General features: G+C 40.1%; 1 protein-coding gene across 6 annotated transcripts in view; it reads right to left on the bottom strand.

Annotated features, from left to right (window-relative positions):
* The window catches only part of UGGT1 (UDP-glucose glycoprotein glucosyltransferase 1), a 41,443-nt gene continuing 21,166 nt past the window's right edge, over positions 1,117-21,393 (bottom strand). For all 6 annotated transcript variants that reach the window (XM_021394914.1, XM_021394915.1, XM_021394916.1 and 3 more), the window contains 19 exons: positions 21,061-21,267; positions 20,354-20,485; positions 19,303-19,433; positions 17,028-17,123; positions 16,586-16,688; positions 16,072-16,151; positions 15,092-15,281; positions 13,445-13,603; positions 12,289-12,374; positions 11,856-11,940; positions 10,797-10,885; positions 10,244-10,348; positions 9,594-9,678; positions 8,422-8,604; positions 7,083-7,243; positions 6,457-6,571; positions 5,660-5,776; positions 5,165-5,324; positions 1,117-4,714 (listed from right to left, as the gene is read on the bottom strand). In XM_021394914.1, the coding sequence (XP_021250589.1) occupies positions 4,689-4,714; positions 5,165-5,324; positions 5,660-5,776; positions 6,457-6,571; positions 7,083-7,243; positions 8,422-8,604; positions 9,594-9,678; positions 10,244-10,348; positions 10,797-10,885; positions 11,856-11,940; positions 12,289-12,374; positions 13,445-13,603; positions 15,092-15,281; positions 16,072-16,151; positions 16,586-16,688; positions 17,028-17,123; positions 19,303-19,433; positions 20,354-20,485; positions 21,061-21,267 (2,310 nt within the window). In that variant the 3' untranslated portion in view covers positions 1,117-4,688. The remainder of the gene's footprint in view (positions 4,715-5,164; positions 5,325-5,659; positions 5,777-6,456; positions 6,572-7,082; positions 7,244-8,421; positions 8,605-9,593; positions 9,679-10,243; positions 10,349-10,796; positions 10,886-11,855; positions 11,941-12,288; positions 12,375-13,444; positions 13,604-15,091; positions 15,282-16,071; positions 16,152-16,585; positions 16,689-17,027; positions 17,124-19,302; positions 19,434-20,353; positions 20,486-21,060; positions 21,268-21,393) is intronic.

Raw genomic sequence — 21,393 nt, 5'->3', positions numbered from 1 at the left:
GAGGAGAAACGCTATTTTAATTCCCCATCAAACCACAAACAATGTCCTTCAAGTGTTTTTCAACAACCCAGTGTAACTTTCTCCACCATTTTACCAGGCACGCTGCCTGTAATTACCTGGGTCTTCCTTAATGCACTTCTTGAAAATTGGAGCAATGTTTGCCAGCATCCAGTTCAACCAGGAACTCTCCACATTCCCAAGAACACCGAAAAATAACTGAGAGAGGTCTTGCGCTGACATCAGCCAGCCCTCTCAGTGCCTTGGACAAATACTATGGGGTCTACAGACTTGCGTGCATCCATGTGGAGCAGCAAACCCCACCCAGGTTCAGGGTTGGCAGCAGTGGATCGTTACTGCAGTGACACTGAGGGACACTACAGCTAGGGAGCACATGTCCTGGCACCCTTCTGTTGTACATTCCTGTGCTTACAGGTATGCATTGATATGGGCAGGTGGATGAAGAGGGGAGACACTTTCCCATGGCCAGCAAGATCAGATTTGGGCTAATATAAATTCAAAAGTAATAAAAGGAATTTGTACAGTAAGATTCAAAACTACTCCCTCCCAAACCAGCTCGCTCTTTGGCACGGAGGGCAGTCTGTCTCTGATGTAAAACCATGCATCTGTACAGCCACAAGCATGAATATAGGCTGTTAAAATTAAAACTGGGGGAGGGGCTGGGGAGGCATATGGCATCCATTTATTCCTTCTGTCCGCTTCCTTTTCTACTTTCAGTTGTCTCCTAGAATTTGTTCTCTCTTTCTGAACCTGAGCAAGTTCAGACAACCAACTGCAGGAAACCAAGTACATATTTCAATGGCATTCATAGACACTTTCTGCGTAAAACTGTCTACTTTTCATCTCTGAGAAATAAAGACAGTGGTTTGGAATGTTGGCTCAGCTTCCCTGAGTTCTTAAGAATGGACAATGAATTCAGGGACACAGGCCCAGCTTTGTAGTGGTAAGCACTGTTATTTGAGAAACACTGACTTCAGCTTTCCCAGTGCAGAATCCTTTGAAAAGCATTGCAACACTAAGTGAAAAAAGCCATACTCTGAGTAACTTCATTAAAACATCAGTTATCAGAACCAAAATAACCAACAGGAGAGACACAGGTAAAGAACAGAAAGGCTTTATTATATGAGACATCATCTTATTGTTGTCACCATATTGGGAAAATTGCTGTGATCTCAGTTCAGGTAATATGCAGGAGAGAGTAACTTCCCCTAGGTCATTAGGTATCAGTGCCACAGAGTTGTGGCATATTCTTGAACCAATTTTGATTTCTAGAACCATGACTGGATTGTTACTACTTTACTTTGTACACCCCCCCTTTCACTTGTTTTACAACAAATCCCCCACCAACTTGATGAAAGAGATATCTCAACAACATACTTTAGCATTTCTCTGCTATTTGTTCCCTAATAAGACCGCAAAATGTTCCTTTCAAAGTAACATAATATTTTTTCAGCATCAGCTTTTCATCAAGAGGACAACTGTGTTAGAGAGAGAGACTGGGAACAGTGGCACTGCCTTGCCCCAGAGGTGCCCTTTCTAGACTGAGGATACAAAATTACACTGTAACCACTTTAATCTCAACTTTCTAGTTTTCTTATCCTTTTTCTTACTCGTTTCCAGAAACAGGTGTGGTCAAAAGCAGCTCTGGCTCAGTAATCATCTGATTAGATGATTTTAGATTTTAGATGGAGCTGGCTGAAGATTTCCTATTAAGGCTCAGCTGAGCACTACCAGCAAGAACCTGCAAAGATCCAAAACATGTCAGTATTCTCCTCTCAGTATTACTCTTGTGTGCAAACAGTGGCTTCCCACAAACAACCGTAGTACTTCACTTTCTGAATGCCTAGTGCCATGAGGATTTGATGGTACAGGACTCTTAAGAGTACGGCAAAAGGTAGGAAAGCTCACCATACTTGTGCTTCTGGTTTCTTTCCCTTCCACCGGATTTGGTTTGTTTTTTTTTTTAATAAGATCTGAACAGAAGAGTATGGTCTGTGTTAAAGAGAAGGAAAAAAACAACCAACGTTCTCCATAGCTTGCTCAATTTTATAATTAAAAAGAAAAAACAAATAGTGGTGTGCGTGTTCAAGTGCATACATTAACTATTTCAATGGAGGAGCATAATTAAAAAAATAATTCTGCAACTTACACTTAACTAAGAAATATATTTTCTTCTTACCCAACTCTAAAGAAGGTATTGTAAATATTGGGTTGAATTTCAGCAAGTTACCTTATTCTCCATCTTCTGGCTTTGAATAACGTTTGAAAAAAGCAAAGTTAAATACGGTTTTTTTGGTAAGAGGAGGTCTTATTTTACAGATAAGTGCAGTTTTCTTGTTCTGATCACTGGGACAGACTCTTTCTGCACCCACATCCCATCCATCCTAAGCACACCTCCTCTGCTGTGCCAGTCCAGCCCTGCATGAAACTGGTGCACAGCTGCTGCCCTCCATGGGCACAGCTGTGTGCCATCCATGGGCTCCAAAAGGGGCAGAAGAGGGGTGCAGCTAACATAGAAAGGGGAACACTACAGGTGTTACTTTATTTTAAACAGACTAATATGGTATCTAATAACTGACTTCAATTTGTTGGCAGGCACATTGTTGGTCTTTACACTAAAAAAAAAGTCCTTCTAGGGTAAGTCTGCTTAGCCTCACCTGGAACAGTTTGACAGCAAGCATAAAGCACTTGTAAGCTACAAACCATCAGGGAGACCGTTTGAACTGAAAACCCCATGAAGGGGGAAATGCCTAAGCTGAAAACTCATGCTCAGTAAGTTCATGGTTTCATACCCAGCCCCTCACGTCTGTGCAACTTTCCCTATGGAGAGGGGGGACTGGTCTCCTCTTTGCCTTTGCAGAGCTACCCATTCTGGCACCTGCTAGCAGTGTGTGCATGGTGGTGCTGATTTGTTTACTCACCTTGTCACCAGTGCCAGCACTGAAAATTTAAGGGAGTGTCTCTATTTCATTTACCACGTTCTCCAAGAGTTTGGGTTAGTGATTTGGGCACTGTCAGAAATCACAGAATCACAGAATTGTAGGGGCTGGAAGGGACCTCTAGAGATCAAAGAGTCCAACACCCCGACCAAAGCAGGCTCCCTAGACCACGTTGCGCAGGAGCTGCCTATCTGTGGCACTGCCCTGTTGAACAGTTTGAACTCTACAACTGATGTCTTTTAGATTCCTCCAGAACTTTTATGTGATGTATAAAACAGTATTTCTAGACAAATATCTAAGACAGGATTATCTTTAGGGGGAAGTTCTTACAGCACAGAACATCAATTTGTATAAAAACATGGGAGGCAGAAACAATCCCAACCTGAATCTCCTAAAGAAGCAGTGCATACAGAGCTACCTTTCATTTTAGCATAGAAATACCAGTTGGGTTTTTGTATTTCAACTCTTCCAAGTCTCTGTGTTCCAGGGAGCAGACAATAATCCTACAGAATGAGGGAAGCAGGGTTTGAGGATTTTTAAGTTCACATAACTACTGCAGTATCTTTAAAAATTAACACGTGGATATGAATTATTAAAAAAAAAAAAAAAAAACAGCTCAGGCTAACTCATCCTTGGAGCAAGATGTTTTCTTGTCAGTGTGTTAAAGGAAAACAGATGCAACTCAAATATTCCAAAAACCCAAAATGAAATTTGGAGAGAAATGCGTGCGAGAAAAAAAGATTAAAGGACTGAATGTGAACTAAGGCGTAAGACCTAAGAGCTCCGAAGTTTTTTATTCACGTGACAACATCTGTGTTCGAAGAAAAATAAAGTTAATGAAATGTACATGATGAAAAGCTTCCAAGCTTCCACAGATTTTTCTACAAACAAAAAACATTTATGAATCAGTGAACCACAGCAATGGTAAGGCCCTACCGGCTTTGTAGATGGACTTGAACTCTGAGCAAAGACGGAAGGAGGGCACTTTCGTTTCCAGTCAGACAGGCTACGACAAACTGAACAGTCCAATCCAGTGTTCTGCTGACTTTGTAAGCTTAGGCATTTGTATTTGGGATGGGCATTTACACAGATTGTGGTAGCTTTACATGAAGTCAAACCCTCAAAAGTTGGGCAATAGACGAAGACAGGAAATGGAAAGTAAGTAATGCTGGATTTGATTAAAAAAAAATAAATCAAGGGGATACTGAACAAATCCAAGGAGAATTGTTGAGTGTTTGAAAACTTGCTGATGAAACAGTATCCCAATTGAAAGCATGATTCGGAGCCTTGTAAAATTACCTGGAAAAATTAACTCCATCAGTTGAGGTTAGGACTTAGGTTCTAGCCAACAGCTCACTGGGCTGCATTTTCCAGGCTCTCAAATAAGATCTGAGGCTAACACAGGATCTTCATCAGTGGTGGAGGCAGCAACAGCTGAAGGAGCAGGCTGGGGCTTTTCCAATGGATTTTGAGGTTTTGTTTCTGAAATGCTGAATTCCATCATGGGCTCTTTCATCTCCACCACAGGTGCAAAAAAACGGTAATGCTAATTCCAGCAACCCAGATCTTATTTCATATGCAGAAATTAACCCAAAGGCAAGTAATAAAAATGCATACATCATCCCATTCAATTATTCAGCAGTTTTGCAGACATACCGGAAAAAAAAAAAACCTAGCTTTCAATATAAAAATTGTCTATGAAACAGTCTAACTTCAATTTTTCTCCATTGATCATAATTCCACATGTGCTGCTGCATCTGTAAAAGAGGAGAGAAGAATAAGTACTCCATTTCCAGCTTCCTCAGTCTGCAGATTGGTTTGATACTTGACATTTAAATCTCAGAACTTGTTATTTGCAAGATTACCAGTGACTGAAGAACCATTCCTACTCATCGTGTATAACAACACTAAGTACGGGCTAAGGTAAGGCTGGGTTCATGACACTGCATGAACAGTGAGGATCTTTAATGGAACTGAAAAAAGGGTGAAACATATGTCTCTGTTCTCTAAGTTGCAGCATCAAGTTAAGTTTCAACCACCTCTTAGCAAGGTGCTTCTGTCCCACTGAAATATGCAGGTTACTTAAAACATCCTCCATGCAAGCCCTTGCACAGTGCAGGCTTACAGTGAATGAGTGTGAGGCTTTACCCCAGTCCAAACAGGTAGGAGGAAAGTCAGAAAATTAGGAAAACAGCTGGAAAGATTACCTTGTGTGTATTGTCCTGACAACTGAGCTGGTGTTCCTGTTTCTTTTTCTTTCTGGAAAAGATTATGGAGCTGTTTGATTTCTTGATCATAGTCCTGCCACTCTGGAACTATCCGCATTGCTGCTTGCAGCTTGGGCTCTTTGGTCATTGGGTTATTACACTGCAAAGAAAACATAACAACTGTTCAAACACTTCATGTAGAAATGAGCTTTACTTACTGAATAGAGTGATGCTTCCCCCTAGTGGAACTGATCGGTTATTGGTGAACACATAGTACATGCCAGTATTACAGCTAGACTAGAGCATAAAGGCTCTTCCCAAACTCATAATGCTCTAGGTAAGAAAAGTATACACAAGTAAAAGGGAAAGAAAATGAAGTACTTAAAAACGTTAAAGAAACAACAAAGGGTGAGGCACCTACATCTGAGGTTGGGAAGCATCCCTAAGTTGGTCACGGTCTCTTACTGAGGAATGAAGGAGCCATTCTGTACTTACCAGATCAATAGTTTTTGCTCTCTTCTTTGAGGAATCATCACACCACGTTTCACACCAAAGCCACTCCTGTGGCAGCGATTTAATTGGCACCTGGTGGATCATGTTGTTGGGCAAATCCTGGGGTGAAGAATAAGACTGAGCAGCAGTTTCCACGGTGCCGGGCAGGTGGCAAACAACCGTTCCACCGCACAGCACTGAGAAGTTTTGTAACTTCTGAAAATAGAGAGCTTTTTTCCCCAGAGCAAATGAATAGTCATCTATTTACTCTCATTTCAAACAAAGTCCTTCAGAAAAATAAATAAATGAAGTGAATAATATGACCATTGATCTTACTTTGTTGAAAATGAGGCTAGTAGCAAAAAGAATTAAAGTTGTAATATGAATCCAGTGTCAGACCTGAACTGGATCAGTTTGGAAGACTGTGCTCAAGTGAATAAAAGCATTGTGTTACTTTTCCACGAACAACAGCAGAAGCCTTATATCCACGTACCCAAGTCAGTACACAGCAAAGCACTTGGGGTCAGGCAGCTCAAGAAGCAAGTACTCAGCCGTGTTATGTATTTGCCTTGGATCATACCAGAAAAATGGAAAGTCCGAAGGCATGTAAGAGGAAGGTGTTGTTTCCATCCACCATTTGCATTCCATTCTATGTTTATCCGTCTCATTTGAAGGCAGGGAGTTATTGGGGCTGCTACGGGTATTGGGCAGTGACAGAAGTTTAGCCAGGAAATGAGAGGTCCTAACCTGCCATCAGGTCACAGTAAATACAATCGTACATACATACAATAAATACACACCTGATCAAGGTTAGACAGACTATTAGGATCCTGACTGAGACCCTGATATTGTCCTCTGAGGCGGTCTCCAGCTGCTATCTTTCTGAACTTCTTCAGATCCACAACATATAGAGCACTGCATGGAAATGACACAATTAGCAGTGGCATTTGACTGATGGGCAGATTACCACAGTCTCAGACTCTGAGATTCAATACATCAAAACAATTTGATATACTGCCACCAAGAATTATCTAATACCAGGCAGGAAAGCAGTTCTAACTAAAGTCATGTAACATACATAAAAATTACTCAACAAATCTATCTTAGCTTTGCTGTCATGCAGTCACTTCTTCCAGCATTTGTTATTAACCTTCCAACATTGTTATTAACAAATGAAGACATCTGTTAACACTTCAGTTCTTCATCTGTAAAAGCTGTATCGTACTGAAATTAACTTCAGTGTCCCTAGCGCTTCCAACTGGACCAGAGGCAATGGAACCTTAAAGCACTGTTTGCTTAAAGCAACAGTAAACAAGAAGTGGTGCAGTGCAGTGCTGTATACCTCAGCTAGCTCTCCGCTAATTCTAATTAGTAACAAGTTTTCCACTTCAACTTGAGGAGACAAAAATAAACAATTCTTCGGTACCTGATGTGGTATTTTCTTCCAGCTAAGTGACTTGCCCAGTATCCTGACTTCCAGAACCTGTAGCCATCCATCTCTCTTCTACTGTCACAGAATGGAGTATATCCATAAGGAGCACCATCTAGATTGAAATCTCTTAATTCCTTTAGATCTGTGCGCACAATCTGAAGCAAAAGGATATTTTATTTGTAGAAGCCTGTCAAGAGCTATTTTGATAAGCTAGCTAGGATATAATTCAAACTGAGCAGCTAAAGGGAGATTACCTTTTATTCTGACATCTGCATTACCATATATAGTATAAAAACAAGACACCAAAGGTGTTCCCTCTCCCATTAGAGTTGGATCGACTGCACTGGAGCAACAAGTACCTACAGGGGTTTGTTTGGCAGCTGAAGTGCCATGTTGTTGCTTAGAAAGCAGCAGTAATTCTCACTGTAAACGAATTTTGCTATGATCCTTTGTTTCCTTTCCTCTTTGAAGTTTGAAAACTCTTCAGGGATTAATGTTTTTTAATGTCCCTCTGATGCAGATGCTGTGGCTGTAGTACTACTCTAAAAATTTTTGTCAAAACAAACTGTATTAATGTATCTTTCGTAAACAGAGAAAAAAAATCGAAAAATTGAGAACAGCATAGCTTGGAATTTATCCTAGGTGATACTTATGCTTAAGTTATAATGGTTCTTATCTGACAAGGGATCATACTGTCTATATGCCAAAATGCCTAGGGCATTTTATGTTTATGTATAGATAATCTGTACTTTACAATCTCATATATGTTTGAAGGAGTGTTTTTGGCAGTTCTCACTGCACACGCATCCTGTATGTTCAAAGTGTTGGGGTAGTAAGCGCAGACAAAGCCTCCCAGACACTGCTTGCTTTGCAGCATGGCACAGCTTCGTGCATGAGGGAATTGCCTTCTAGATCCTCTGAAAGCCATTCAGACCTGGCCAAGCTAAAAGCGAGCAGCGAGTGGGAGGAGGAGAGTGTTTGTGGACTTAGGAAAACACGGTGTGTGGTAAGTGACCTGCAGGCCTGGGGAACGGAGCTGGAACCACACAAGTGTCAGGACAAAATGGAACCTGTTTGGCAAATGAGCTGGAATCACAACAGTGAGTGAGGAGCCAGCCAAAAGTAAGAGACAGGCCAACAAAACCAAGCTTTGTGGGAACAGGCTGGAAAACAAGCGCTGGCTGAAGCATGCTAGAGTTACAGAATCAGCCTTCAGTCATGCCTGTGAAGTGCTCAGACTTGCAACTTTTTTAAACACAGAAATTGTATTCTAGAACATATTATTTGTATAGGGGAAAAAAGGAAAAGATCAAGTAATTCCATCCTGTGTTACCTGATCAGCATCCACAAATAAGATTTTATCAACAGCTAATGGGAAGAGCACATCTAGAAAGAGGATCTTGTAACCCCAGATGATTCGCTGTTTCTCTGTTTGCTGGTGAAGCCAGCGTGGCCATTTGTACTGGACAAGCTCGTACTGGAAGTTGTACTTCTTTGCCATGTATGGGATGAACTCCTGCAGAGGGAGGGGCGAAAAAAAGGGAGCTTATCTCAATTCTTTGATCCTCTGCTGGAAAAAGAAAAGTGCATTACAAGACCGAGATTCCCATCTCAGAATAAAACATTAGAAAAGAACTGAGAGAAACTCTTTACTAGAACAACTTGGCCCACTGTCAAATCAGGCGATGTTCTCATCTGTGAGGTGTCCTCCAACACCAGGAGAGCAACAGATGTTGCTGAGAGATACTGGCAAAATACAACCACTCGCAAAGAAGGGGGGAACCATACTGCTGCACCTCCCAGGAGCAGTCACAGCACAGCCCACAGCTCTTGCAGCAACACAAACACTGCTACTTATTTCCCCTTGAGCTCATAAGTGAGTGAGTTTCTGCAACAAACACTACTACCTAATATTACATGTTAGAATTTGCAAATTCTTGAAATACAGTTTTGCCATTCATTTACCTCTGCATTCTGTTTTGAATCCTGCCATTCGATTCAGGAGGAATCACAGATAATTGATAAATATTTCCAGGTGTGTTCATCCAGACCCCGTGGCACTCTAACATGCACTGCCTATGTACTCTCATCAGTCTGAACATGTGCTTTTAACATCCCTTCTTAGGAAGCCGTCTCTATTCCCAGTTATAGCCCTTGCTTCCCTGCTGTTTTCCTATGCTCTTTCAACCCATATGTATAAGACACAAGTTTATAGCCTCAATTTTCATCTTGAACTCTGCACCATTATCACATGAGTTGCAAAAAAAATGTTGAAACCCAAGTATCGTTTTCCAGTTACATGCTGTTCTCTTAAATATTTATCTTTGGCACAAGTCTACTCTCAGTCTGACTTCTTTCTAAAAGACAGTTTGAATCCTTGTGAAAACAGAAAGTATACAGACAGGTAACTGCACATATGGTTACATAATTGTACGATGCACAACTTGAAATGTTTTTCTTATTTACTTTTCCCACAAGAGTATGCATTTCTAATTAGCAACAAACCTTGAACGTAGGTGACAAGTAGTTCTTCAGAAACCAAAACTTTAAGGGAGTCTTCGTGTGTTTCAGCACAGACAACATCATTATGCTATCAAGAGAAAAAGATAAAACATTTGCAGGAATAGCTACCACTCGCTAGAGATCAGCTGCAAACAGATTACAAATTGCTACTTCACATTATTAGACCAACCGCAGCATGTCAGATTACTGAGCTCGGTGTGTGAAGAAGAAAAAGCGGGCAGCTTCAACCTATCACATATTGCTGAGCTCTAGCTAGAATAAAAAACCTGTTGGCTTTGACAGTCTGCTGAGAACACAAGTTCAGATTCTTTTCCAGAGCAACTATGACTTATACATTCTTAACAAAACATTTGCACCTAATTTTTTTGTAGTGAGAAATTTCCTAACACAGACTGAATTTGCTAGATAGCATATTGCTATTTTGTATCTGAATACGAAGCAGACAAAAGTTCCTGTCATAGAAGACTTCTATGCTGCTGGAGAACGTTGTGGTTTCGGTTTTTTGTTTGGTTTTTGTTCGGGTTTTGTTTTTGTTTGTTTTTAAATATTCCTGCAAATTCTAATCTTTTTACTTGTGTACAGCAGAGCACGTTCACCATTTGAAACGCCCAGAATATAAATTCTGAACTGACCGTAGGAATCTTTCATATAAGTGTCCTGAAGCCACAGAGAATATATTTAATACATCATCTTTATCCTGTTTCACATCTTCATTCTTTTGTCCTCCTGTGAATCCCCTGAAAGGACAAATGTATTTATGAGAGACAAGATAGAAAACCCAGAAAGTGCGCAACAGACTATAAATTACTACAGTGCTGTTTTGCATCCCTCTCCCCGGCCTGGGCACCACAGTGCACAAGACAGAGCAGCGCAGACACAAACATGGAAGCCTACTTGCTTGTAATTGGAAGATGCCTGGCTGAGATTAAGCTCCTGGAAACAAGCAATGTTTTTAGACATCCCTGTAGCACGGGTGGTAAGGGAACACAAGCAGGACAAAGCAGTAATTCATCTCTCTAGAAACTAAGGGGTCTTAGGAAAGATATAGTTCCAATGAGTCAAGCCCTAAGTTCAAACTATTCTAATAGATGGCTATGTACTATCACTGACCCATCTGTATCATGAGAAGAACAAACAGCTTTCCATTTCAAGAGACTTGCAGATTATTACTGAATTCATTTTTACCATTTGAGAGATTCCCAAAATCCAGACTCATTCTCACTGGTACCATCACTCAGTAGATCTTCATTCATCATGTCTAGTTTTTTCTGAACCTGTAAAAGCATAACACTGCTTGAGAGAGTAGAACTAGGTACTGGGCAAACAGCTGTGGAGCGTTTTTAGCCTCAGTTTGAATTGTGTCCAGTAGCTGGTATGTAACCTAAGCTGTACAGAGAAACAGCTCAGCAGGGAACTGACATCAGAAACCAAGGGTGTGCTTGTCTAAATGGTTAAAAACACTTTGCTCAGAGGTATATAGAGATGATCCTTGATGAAGGAAACTGGCAAAGAAGAAGCTCAAACAAAGCAGCAACCCGGTCAATAAAAAAAACCAACACAACAGCTCAATACTGCGTTGTGTGTTTCTCTGATGTGTTATCAGCCACTCAGACTTCAAGGCAAGTAAGCAAGCAAGGCAGGAAAAAACAAACAGGAAAACATCCCAGAATTACTCTAACACAAGTAAATCCTGTGGGGAAGCATGAACCAGAAGTGGCATAACCATCACTCATCCTCATTACATGTTTCAGCTATACTGTTATATGAAAAGCAATCCTGAAAGACAGTAAATTTATAACTTGCCTTTGTTTTAAGAAATTGTATTCGCACCTATTCTATCAGATTGATAGAAAGTGTATTACAAATTGAGTGAATTTTATCTGAAACAGAAAAAATTCTGGTTCAGTGGATACACCAAGTGCTTACCACTTATATAAAGGCCTTACAAAACTAACAGGTTTTTCTTAAGTCATAAGCATACCTAAGCCAGTAAAATGGGAGCATAATTGTTTCTCGTGTGCATACAAAGAGCACAGCAACTGCATCATTCTCTCCTGCGTCAAAAGAAACAAACCCAAGTCTATACAGATAATTCCCTCCATTATAGATGCTGTAATGTGAACTTTGCCAACTGCCTCTTAAGTAAGCTTGCAGGAAGGCATCATCAGGGCTGCAATCAGTTTCTTCCCCCAGCACAGCTCAAGCAGTCTGTTTTTAAGAACAGCTCTAGGTTTTTAAACTCACCTTCACTTTAATAATTTTGCTCTTGAAGTTGCTGAGAACGACAATAACTTCGTCAGCTTCAGGTGGAGAGTCTGTGCCATCGTGGCTGAAAATACATTAAGACACTTTACTACACAGTAAAAATATGTTCTTTATGTCTTCTGCATGTTTTTCTACACACTATTAAAGCTGAGTATTGTAAGACATGTTTGAGCCATGTGACAAAGAGGTAACAAATACAGACATTTTCGAATACATACTTGAACACAGACTGGGTTCAGTAAAGGAATTAATTTCTTTCATCTCACACAACTTATGCACAGTACAAAATGGAATTTGCCAACCAATTCACTGCACTTGGGCAAGTGAACCATTAGATTCACATGTTGTGGTGCCAGTATAATTTAAAAGGTTTTACAAGAAAGAGACCGAAGTATTTCTTGTACTGTCCTACCTGTAGATCCTGTAGATATCTTCCGATCTGCCCTTCCTGAGCCTTAGAGTCCACGCACCAGGATTGGCCTTTAACTGGAAGTAACCCTGTAAAGAGAAATGAGTATCTGTCAATTTCCAGAAAACATAATCACATAAAAATAAGTTTGTAAGTCATGTATTTTGTCCCACTGATTTGTATTTAGAAATAGTTACTTGTAACCCAGCTGATTAATGTAACCATAAGAACCTAAAACCCAGAGAACTGGGAAAAACAAACCCTACATAACACAAAAACTTCCATTTTTTTCCATAAGAGACAATTATTAAAACATCCAGTGTTAGATGACAAGGTCTTCAAGACGCCTTGATAGGAACAGCACAATCCCAAATTTGCTTCTGCAGAAGCTTGCCCTCATGAAGGAGTGGGTGCATTTCTAAGCACTGGTCGGTAAGTACGCAGCAGCCTGTGAAAGTTCTGCCTACAAAACATGAGGTTATCCATGGAGAAGCTAGAGAGAGGTATTTCAGCTACAGCAGGAAGTAGTAACATAGGTTCTATGTCACAAACCCACTCCAAGTCATCCAGCACATGGAATGCGTTCATACAAAAAATAAGGCTCACCTTCCCTTCAATAGTTATAAATATCATGTCACTATAGAATATAAATTGGCTATGAAAAGGCAAGAAGAAATAGAAAAGTGTAAGAATTTTAAATAGAGGAAGTGCACATTTTTTCCTTACTTGCTCTGTACGTTGTACAATATGTTTCAATATTTAAAAAAAAAATTTATTTCAGTTTTTTACTAATATTACTTATAAAGGAAATATTCCAGTGGCTAACTCCCCTTGCCATAATTTCAGTCCACAACCTCTCACAGTCTAGTGTGGATTAAAGACAGCTGCAGAAAACAATCATGTACTTGGACTGCAGACTCTTTTGCTTGATTGCTGACTACATTAAGAACTTCCTGTTCTTTCACACTTCCTTTGTTTTCTACAATGCTGATCAACCAAAAAACAATGTGGTTCCGACACATTTGCCAACAACTGTGGGATGTTAGTAATGTCATGTGCCCATAGCCCATGTACTTGACGATACTTAATGGCTTGTGCAGGTGGTTGTGCTGACTGCAGAACCACAGTTCTTCAGTGCCAAATGGAATCACATGCTTACCAAGTTGGCCATAACAATGGTATCCACGATGACAGGATTGGTTGAGGTTCCCAGGGTAAACTGGAGGCCCCGAGGTGGCTGCCCAGTGGTGATATCATAGCAGTGTCCCTCCAGAAGCAGATACTCCAACTCATATTCTGCAGCAACAATATTATCCACCTGTAAGGAGACGATACTGCTGAACTCAGCACTAGCACAGAAGTGCAATTTCTTTTAATGATCCGGTTACTCTCCAAGATAGTCACAGTAATTAACAAGCACTTACTTAACTTTACCGGAGTAGTTCTATTGAGTGAATACCCAGAAACCCTCAAAGAGCTTGGCTCCATTGAGCATGCATTATTAAGGCTGTTCCTGACCAAAAACCTCTGGCTCTCAACTGGTTGTATGTCAGGGTAAGAAAGGGAAGGACTGTTGCTCTATTTCACAGTTCTTTTTACATTTATTTTGGATTTAATCAACAGGTAGATACTTCGGATGGCACTTTGAGCATGCCTGTAGCATCTACTGCCCCTCTCTCAGCCTTTCAATTCATCTAAATGGAGGTGGGTGCTATCCAAAGACCAGCTAAATAAAGGCAATAACTACAGTATTTGGTCACCTCCTTAGGTAATTCACTTCACACTCTGAAGTCCAGCATTTTCTACTTCTCATCACGTGGATTTTTTTTTTTTTAAACTTTCAGCTGCATGGTTTTAGGGTACATCATTATATGCCAGTGCAGTGCATCTGTAACTGCTTCGCAGCCCACTACTTGTAGAGCTTCTAAGAACTAGTAAAGACCAAGTTAACTGTTAACAGCAAGAAATTAATAATTAGCACTGTCTTATCTATCCTATTAAAGATGAAATAAGAATCATCAGCTTGTGAGCACAGATATTACTCCTTTGTTTTTAAAATCATTTCTGTACTAACTTCCAGCTCCATGGTTTTTCTCTGTATTTTATCTTTCTGTACGTGGGGCAAAAGCCCAGGCCAATATTCTAAAGGTCCAATTCACAGCCTGTTTTGACAGCAGTCAGTTCCTAAAAGTTCTGCAGCTGAGTGCGTGTCTGCCACACCAGTTCTACTGTTCTGCTGATACTGCATATCCTTTCTGGAGTACACAAGTGTTTCCTGCTAACAAAAGCTGTGAAATGAACAAGTGGCTAAAGCCTGCTTGGGCACTTCTCAGCGCAAGCAAAGTAAGTGGGATTCGCTTACTAGAAATGAGATGCAGATCTTGTTTTCCTTTATGATATTAGCCTTTGGGAGCACTAACAGGAAATACTTTAATACATAAATAAATAATATATATATTTAATGACCAACAAAGCGTTTCTTTGTTTCTAGCTCAGGACATTCTGAAACAACATATATATATATATACACACACTTGGAACAGATATACACACACTCAAAGCAGCACTTCTGCAGGATCTGCTTCCAGCCTACAGCATTGTTCACTCTGTGGCACCTTCCAGGCATCCACAAGTATCTAGAGCCCTCCTGTAAAATTTCTAGACATCTGCAACTGTGACAAGTGTTAAGACCAACCCCTTTATGTTTATTAGCATTTTGAAATTCTAATTTCTTTCCAATTAGAAAAATAACCCCTGGAAAAACAACATTTAAATGCAACAAAAGTAACATGCTGATTTCACTTACCTCCTCTAAGTAAATATTATCAAGGTCATATGGGGTTCTGACAGATTCCACCATCCAACTCTCAGGAGTATTTAGGTTCAATGTGAACAGTGGAGACTGAGGCATATCCAAAAACTTGGCAATTGGTCCAGAAGAAAAGCTGTTATCTGCTGTGAAAGAAATTTCTGGCTCCAAAACATAGCGATAAAAGCTGAAATTGCAGAAAGAAAAGGTTTTAACATACTTCCGCCAAACTTTGCTAATAGTTCATGCTCTGAACTTAATGACAGCATCAGTTTTCCCAGAGCTCCAACGTCTCCCAGAGTTGCTATATGGAATTTTTATTCCCTGCTGTGTACAGGACGCTTTGCCCAAAGCAACATGCTTAGAACAAACAGTTTTCATCTTGAAGGACGAACCAGAGTGAACATGGATCAGCCATAAAGATCAGTAAGTGACATACCTCTGCTCATATACATAAAAAACCCACCCAACTTGTAAACCAGCACCACTACCTCACACCACCCACAAATTCCTGGATTCTCTGTGGGAACTCATGTTATTTTACTTAGTTATTGAGACCTTCTGAAGGACATCTGATCATGTTTCTGTGCCTCAACGTTTCAGGGAGTTAAATTTGCTCTCACTCTGCATTGATTGTGTTTTGTTGTTGTTGTTGTTGTTTGTTGTTGCTGTTATTGTTAATTTGGGGTGTTTTTTTTGTTGGTTGGTAGAGTTCTGGTGTGGATGGAATTTTTTTGGAGGGATGGGGAAGTGGGAGAGTGGGAATTAAGGGCTTGAGAGACACGGCCCAGCAGAGTTGTGGAACCTGGTGTAGGGGTGGTTTTCTCCATCAGGCTACATCCCAACTTGTGACAAGGCTTCCAAACAGCCATTGCCAGCTTTACTACAATAAGCATATGCTTCTGCTTCCATACTGCTCTTTTTCAGGTTTCAGGCAGGTTGTTGCTTTGTTTTAACCCTGTAATGGTAATGCTTACCTTTTTAGAGGCATGTCAGAAAGTTTTGACTGGCAGTTCATAAACACCCTTAGGTTCATATTTATCAATTGGTTCAAAACCTACAGTAACAAGAAAGAGACAATCCTTAAAACTCTAACTAGGAAAGGAGGCACATATCCTGCTTGTTCTCAAGCCCCCTTCTCATTATTTGCTTTACCACACCCATCTGGATGTAATTAGATCAGCTACATGCTCCCTCACTTGCAGGCATCCTTTTTTGGATGCAGGGACTTTCTTCCTCAAGAATAATCATTACCAGTTAAGCTGTCAAAGTGGTGAAACTAAAAGCTGTCTAGATGCATGATTTTGTTTGTGTGTAGTACACAGTGATTCAGCAGTAACATACTGTGCATTTCGTCTGCATCATTAGAAAGCCACTTGTCACTACAGAGTCAAGGAAAAAGACAAACATTTCAAAATTACAGAGCTGGAAAAAAAAAACAACAAACTTTTACAAACTGTTCTAAAACACATGACAACGCTGTATACATACCAAAAGTAGCGGAGCAAGTCTTTGAGCATCTCTGGTAACAGGATCAACAATGGCCACAACATCAAAATATGTCTCCCCCTCTTTTGGTCTCAGTTTAACTGCACTAAACAGAAGAAAAAAGAATTTTAAACTGTCAAATGTATTGAATAAGCACAGAAAAAAACACTATTCATCGCCTCTGAAGTCAAAGTACTTCCTAAACACTGCGCACGTTCTGAAACCAATAGAGAAAAAAATGCAAATACACATACACATGCATACAGTTAAGTACATATTATGAAACATACACTATGAAAATTGACCACGCTCTAACAAGTGTTAGGTACTTCCCTACTGCAGCTTGTATTTTTTTTTTTAATGTTAAGTGTAATTTAAACACGAGAATGTTAAAAAACAAGGAAGAGCACATTGCCCAGCAAGCAGCAACAATCCTATCCTATACCTGTATCGTTCTTCAAAAAAGTGATATTCAATTCTTGCCTCTCCTTTTGGTTGAGCAGAAAGAAGAGCATCCACTTTCATTACCAAGTCACTAGCACTGAAGGAAAAAAAAAAAAGAGGTTTACAAGCATACAGAAAAATGCAAGCATATATCACATTTCTGTCAACTAGCAGCAAACGAGAAGGCTGAAAAGCCTGAACTGAATTGAGGTACACAACCTAACAGTTCTACTACCTCTCCACACAAGCATTCTCTATATTTATAATTAACTGGTTTGAAAAGCAGAAGCATGGAAATAGATGATGGGTGCTTCTGAAAACAGAAATTTAGGCCAGAACACAGTGCCCTTACTGTCCTCAACTAACTCTAAGGATTCTCTGAATTAACTCTAACCCTTAAACATGTTTAATTCCTCAATCTAGAACCAATAATTTAAATGGGTTGCAGCCCTAACACTGAGGGTACCAAAGGGTTTGACTGACACCATGAATGCCATCAAACTGCTCTCATTTTAGGGTTCAACAGTGCTGCAGGCACTGCATCCCTCAGCCTCACTAACCTCTCTCAGGTCTGTAAGAGATTCAGATCAAACCCTTCATTCACACCAATCTTTTTAAATTGTGGCTCTTAAGTACTAGGAAGCAACAGAGAAACTTCCAAGAGAGAGAGGACCTATCATTAAGTCAAAATTCCTTCAGACAACTTCTTCCTCGTTATCATTCCCATTATTTGGGATAGAATCAATTCTATGATTCTATAAAGGGAAATGGCCTCAAGTTGTGCCAGGGGAGGTTTAGGTTGGATATCAGAAAAAACTTCTTTACAGAAAGGGTCGTTAAGCACAGGAACAGGCTCCCCAGGGAGGTGGTTGAGTCACCTTCCCTGAATGTGTTTAAAAACCATTTGGATGTGGTGCTCGGGGACATGATTTAGCGGTAGGTTGTTAGAGCAGTATGGTTAGGTTGCGGTGGGACTTGATGATCTTGGAGGTCCTTTCCAACCTGAGCAATTCTATGATTCTATGACTCTGTTTTTCAGTCTAGTATTATAAGAATACCATATTTAATCTTAAAACATAAAACCTCTTGAAACTTCAATGAAAATTGGTACATATAAGATAGCTTTACCAAGAAGTAATACTGTATCGAAGGTCTTTCAAAGCCAAGCACCATCACAGAAAGATGTCATGGTTTTGTGATTTTCAGTTGTAGGTATTCCACATCATAACATCATGTAGTGTATGTACCTGGTTCTCAGAAGAGAAGGACTACTACAGTCCCCAGGGTACTTTACTCCTCTGTTACCATTTCCAGACAGAGGGAAAAGATAAAAACTTGCAGATCACAAGAACTCGGCCCTTTTTCCGCCCATCTCTCATCCTGGCAGCACCTCGCTATCCAGCCATCTTATCATCGGTAGTAGAGTAAGGCCTACCTTGATTTTGGGACATTCTCTCTCTCTGTATTGGATTTATCAGCTTAAATTGTAATTATATTGTATTACAGTGTGTTGTTTTGCATTCCGATATCTTATTTAGTAAATTAGTTTGTTTCTCCTCAGATTGTTGCCACTGTTCTTTGCTCTCAGGGCCATCTCCTTACCCTTTTTCCCTTTTCCCGGGGCATGGGTCTATGGGTCCCCTGTCCCTTTCGTCACGGAACCAGGCCGAATGCCCGTAAACCGCTGACAGATGTAATGCTAAATATGATGGCAATTATCTTCTTGCAATAATCTCCATCCCCCCACGTCCCTCCACCACCCTCATGCACCTACAGACTTCAGTTTCAAAGACTGGCATCCTTGATCCTGAAGACACCTTTCTTTTGAGTAGCTCATCTACTGCAAGAATTATCTAGAACTACAATTTTCATTATCACATCTCTTCCCTTTTTTTTTTCGTTATTTCTCTTTAAGAAGTTAATAGCAGTTTACACGTTTCTGCAGCACTAACAGTGAAATAGATTACTACGTTTGATACTGATGGGCCAGCAGCAGTTAGTTGAACTATAGATATATTCAGAAAACATACTCCAGCGTCTCACCTCCTTCATTTCTTCTTTAAATAGGTAACAGTAATCCTACACAGGAATTACGGAACCCTGGCATGTAGGAGGAAGATGATTTAAAACAGTGTGTCAAGCTAAGACTTAGCTAGGAGAAAAACCCACAAGAAGTCTGAAGGTTTTAATATTAACGAGCAAGCTTTCTCCAGGCTGCAGAAAGCCACATTATGAGGACAGCACCACTTTTTGCCAGCCTCTTCATGTCTACTTACAGATCTTCTTCAAATCCCAGCTGCTGAATTTGAGATTTGATTTTCTGTCCTGATGTCTTTAGGATGATATTCTCAAGGAGGTGGAAGTCATCTTGATTGAACATCTCACCATCCTCTAATGGGCCAATTATCTTTTATATGGAGGGAAAAAAAAAGAGTGAGTTCAGCAGTATTAGGCAAGAGCTACACTGAAAAAAATTCAAAGATGTATTAAATAAATACTCCAGCTCAATCTTCGTGGGTGTTAGCTGCTCAGGTGAATATTACTGTCAAAGGCAGCAAAGTTTAAAAGATAATTCTGTTTACAGCCATGAACAAAATACCCCAGATAAAGTCATAAAATGCTTAGAATTATGCTTAGAATTTTCACTGAATGTTTGATTTGCAAAAACATGGCATATTAAACTAAACTTTTCAAGATGTATTAATGCACGTAAACAGATTGCCAGGCCAGTGGCAGTATTCCTGCAAATCTCATTCCTCTGGCCTTCAAAAGCCTGAAGTTTTACCTAGGCAACTCCATGCCACAGCTCATCGCTTGAATATTTTTTAACCCATTAAAGCATACAGCAGCCATGGAACCTGCCTTCTCCTCCCTGCCCCTAACTAGAAAGCAGGTGACAGAAGAAAACTGAAAACTGATTACCAGCAGTGAAATACTGCTGTAACATATCTTGCCTAAATCTAAGCGTCTCTTTTAAAAAGAGTTGGTGGAAGAAATTAAGGCACCAATACTCAGTTCAATGTCCAATGAACTGAAGCAGCATAATTAAATTTATCATCCTTTTTGGCCCCGGACTCAATTCAGTGACAACAGGAGCACAACTGTTACCAACAAATCTGAATTTGTATGCAACATCAACAACTAACAGCTGCCACTACCAAGAAGAGGTCACTGCACATCTGAACAAATAACTGGGAAGCAATCCAGCAACCTGAAAGAGGTCAGCTCTCCTCATCCCATCCCTAGGTCTGAACACATATCTGATCCCCGCTGCTCAAGGTCTGCATCTTTCCCACAAGGAGAATCTCTTTCACCATGTGATCTCACCCTTCCATTGCTGATCACAGCCCTCTGTCCCTTCTTCAGCTTGAGAACATCTCTGCAATATACAGCATGGGACAGAATGAAATCCACTTTGGGAGATTCGAAGGCTTCCTTAAAAATATTGGTATCCATACCCTGAAAGAAAAGAATACTTATTTTTGAAATGGGAAAAAAAAAATACACCTCTGAATGCATTTTAAAAGATATCTTTTTTTTTTTGTTTCCATCCGAGAACATCTTAAAATCTAGCTAAAATTTATCCCCATGCCCCTTTTTCTTTGTGGTCTTAAACTCAGTTCTTGCCTATCAGTGAAGGGCCCCAGCCCTATTAATTGTTGCTATTTAGACCACTTGTTCTATTCATTTGTTCTGAAGTGATTCTGCCCAACCTTTTAAACCCAGTTTGAGAAATGCATTTTTCCACTGCTTTTTGAAGAGATTATGAGATTGAAGTTCTCTCCTAAATCCCAATAAAAGACTCACTCAAACAGATCCCTTAAACTGTATTCCTTTGACTTTTTAATGTTGTGCAGCTTGGATGTGCACGAGGATTTACTTTATTTTTAGAGGGACAGTTATATTTAGGGGGAGTCAAACTTTCAGAGAACCCTCCATTGTTACTTTATCTTTTGTAGTACAAACATGCTACACTAAGAAATTCACGTAAGAACAAACACCCTACCTTTGTAAACACAAGAAGCCATACTTACCCCAACAGCAAATTCTAAGATGTCAGCTCCTGCCTCTAGTGCCTTTGCTACTTCTTCTTTTGCCATTTTGGTGATGAAGTTCTTGGCATTATTTGACGTTTGCGTCTGCAGAGCTGCCCATATGGCCTTGGCGACAACAGTGTTGCTGCTGTTTGGATCTTCACTAGGATTATTAATCATGCTAATTCGAACATTATTGCTGGATTTCTGTATTTAACCAAATATGAATTAGGAAAGTTCTAGGTTTTGTTTTAAATGAGAAGAAAAAGTCTATAATACAATAAACTCCACTGTTCAACTTCAAGTTTACCTACAGGCACCACTGTGCCAAGA

The sequence above is a fragment of the Numida meleagris genome, chromosome 4 (genome assembly GCF_002078875.1).
Source record: "Numida meleagris isolate 19003 breed g44 Domestic line chromosome 4, NumMel1.0, whole genome shotgun sequence".
Classification (NCBI taxonomy): domain Eukaryota; kingdom Metazoa; phylum Chordata; class Aves; order Galliformes; family Numididae; genus Numida; species Numida meleagris.
Note: the sequence above shows the minus strand (reverse complement) of the source record. Positions and strands in the feature narration are given on the sequence as shown.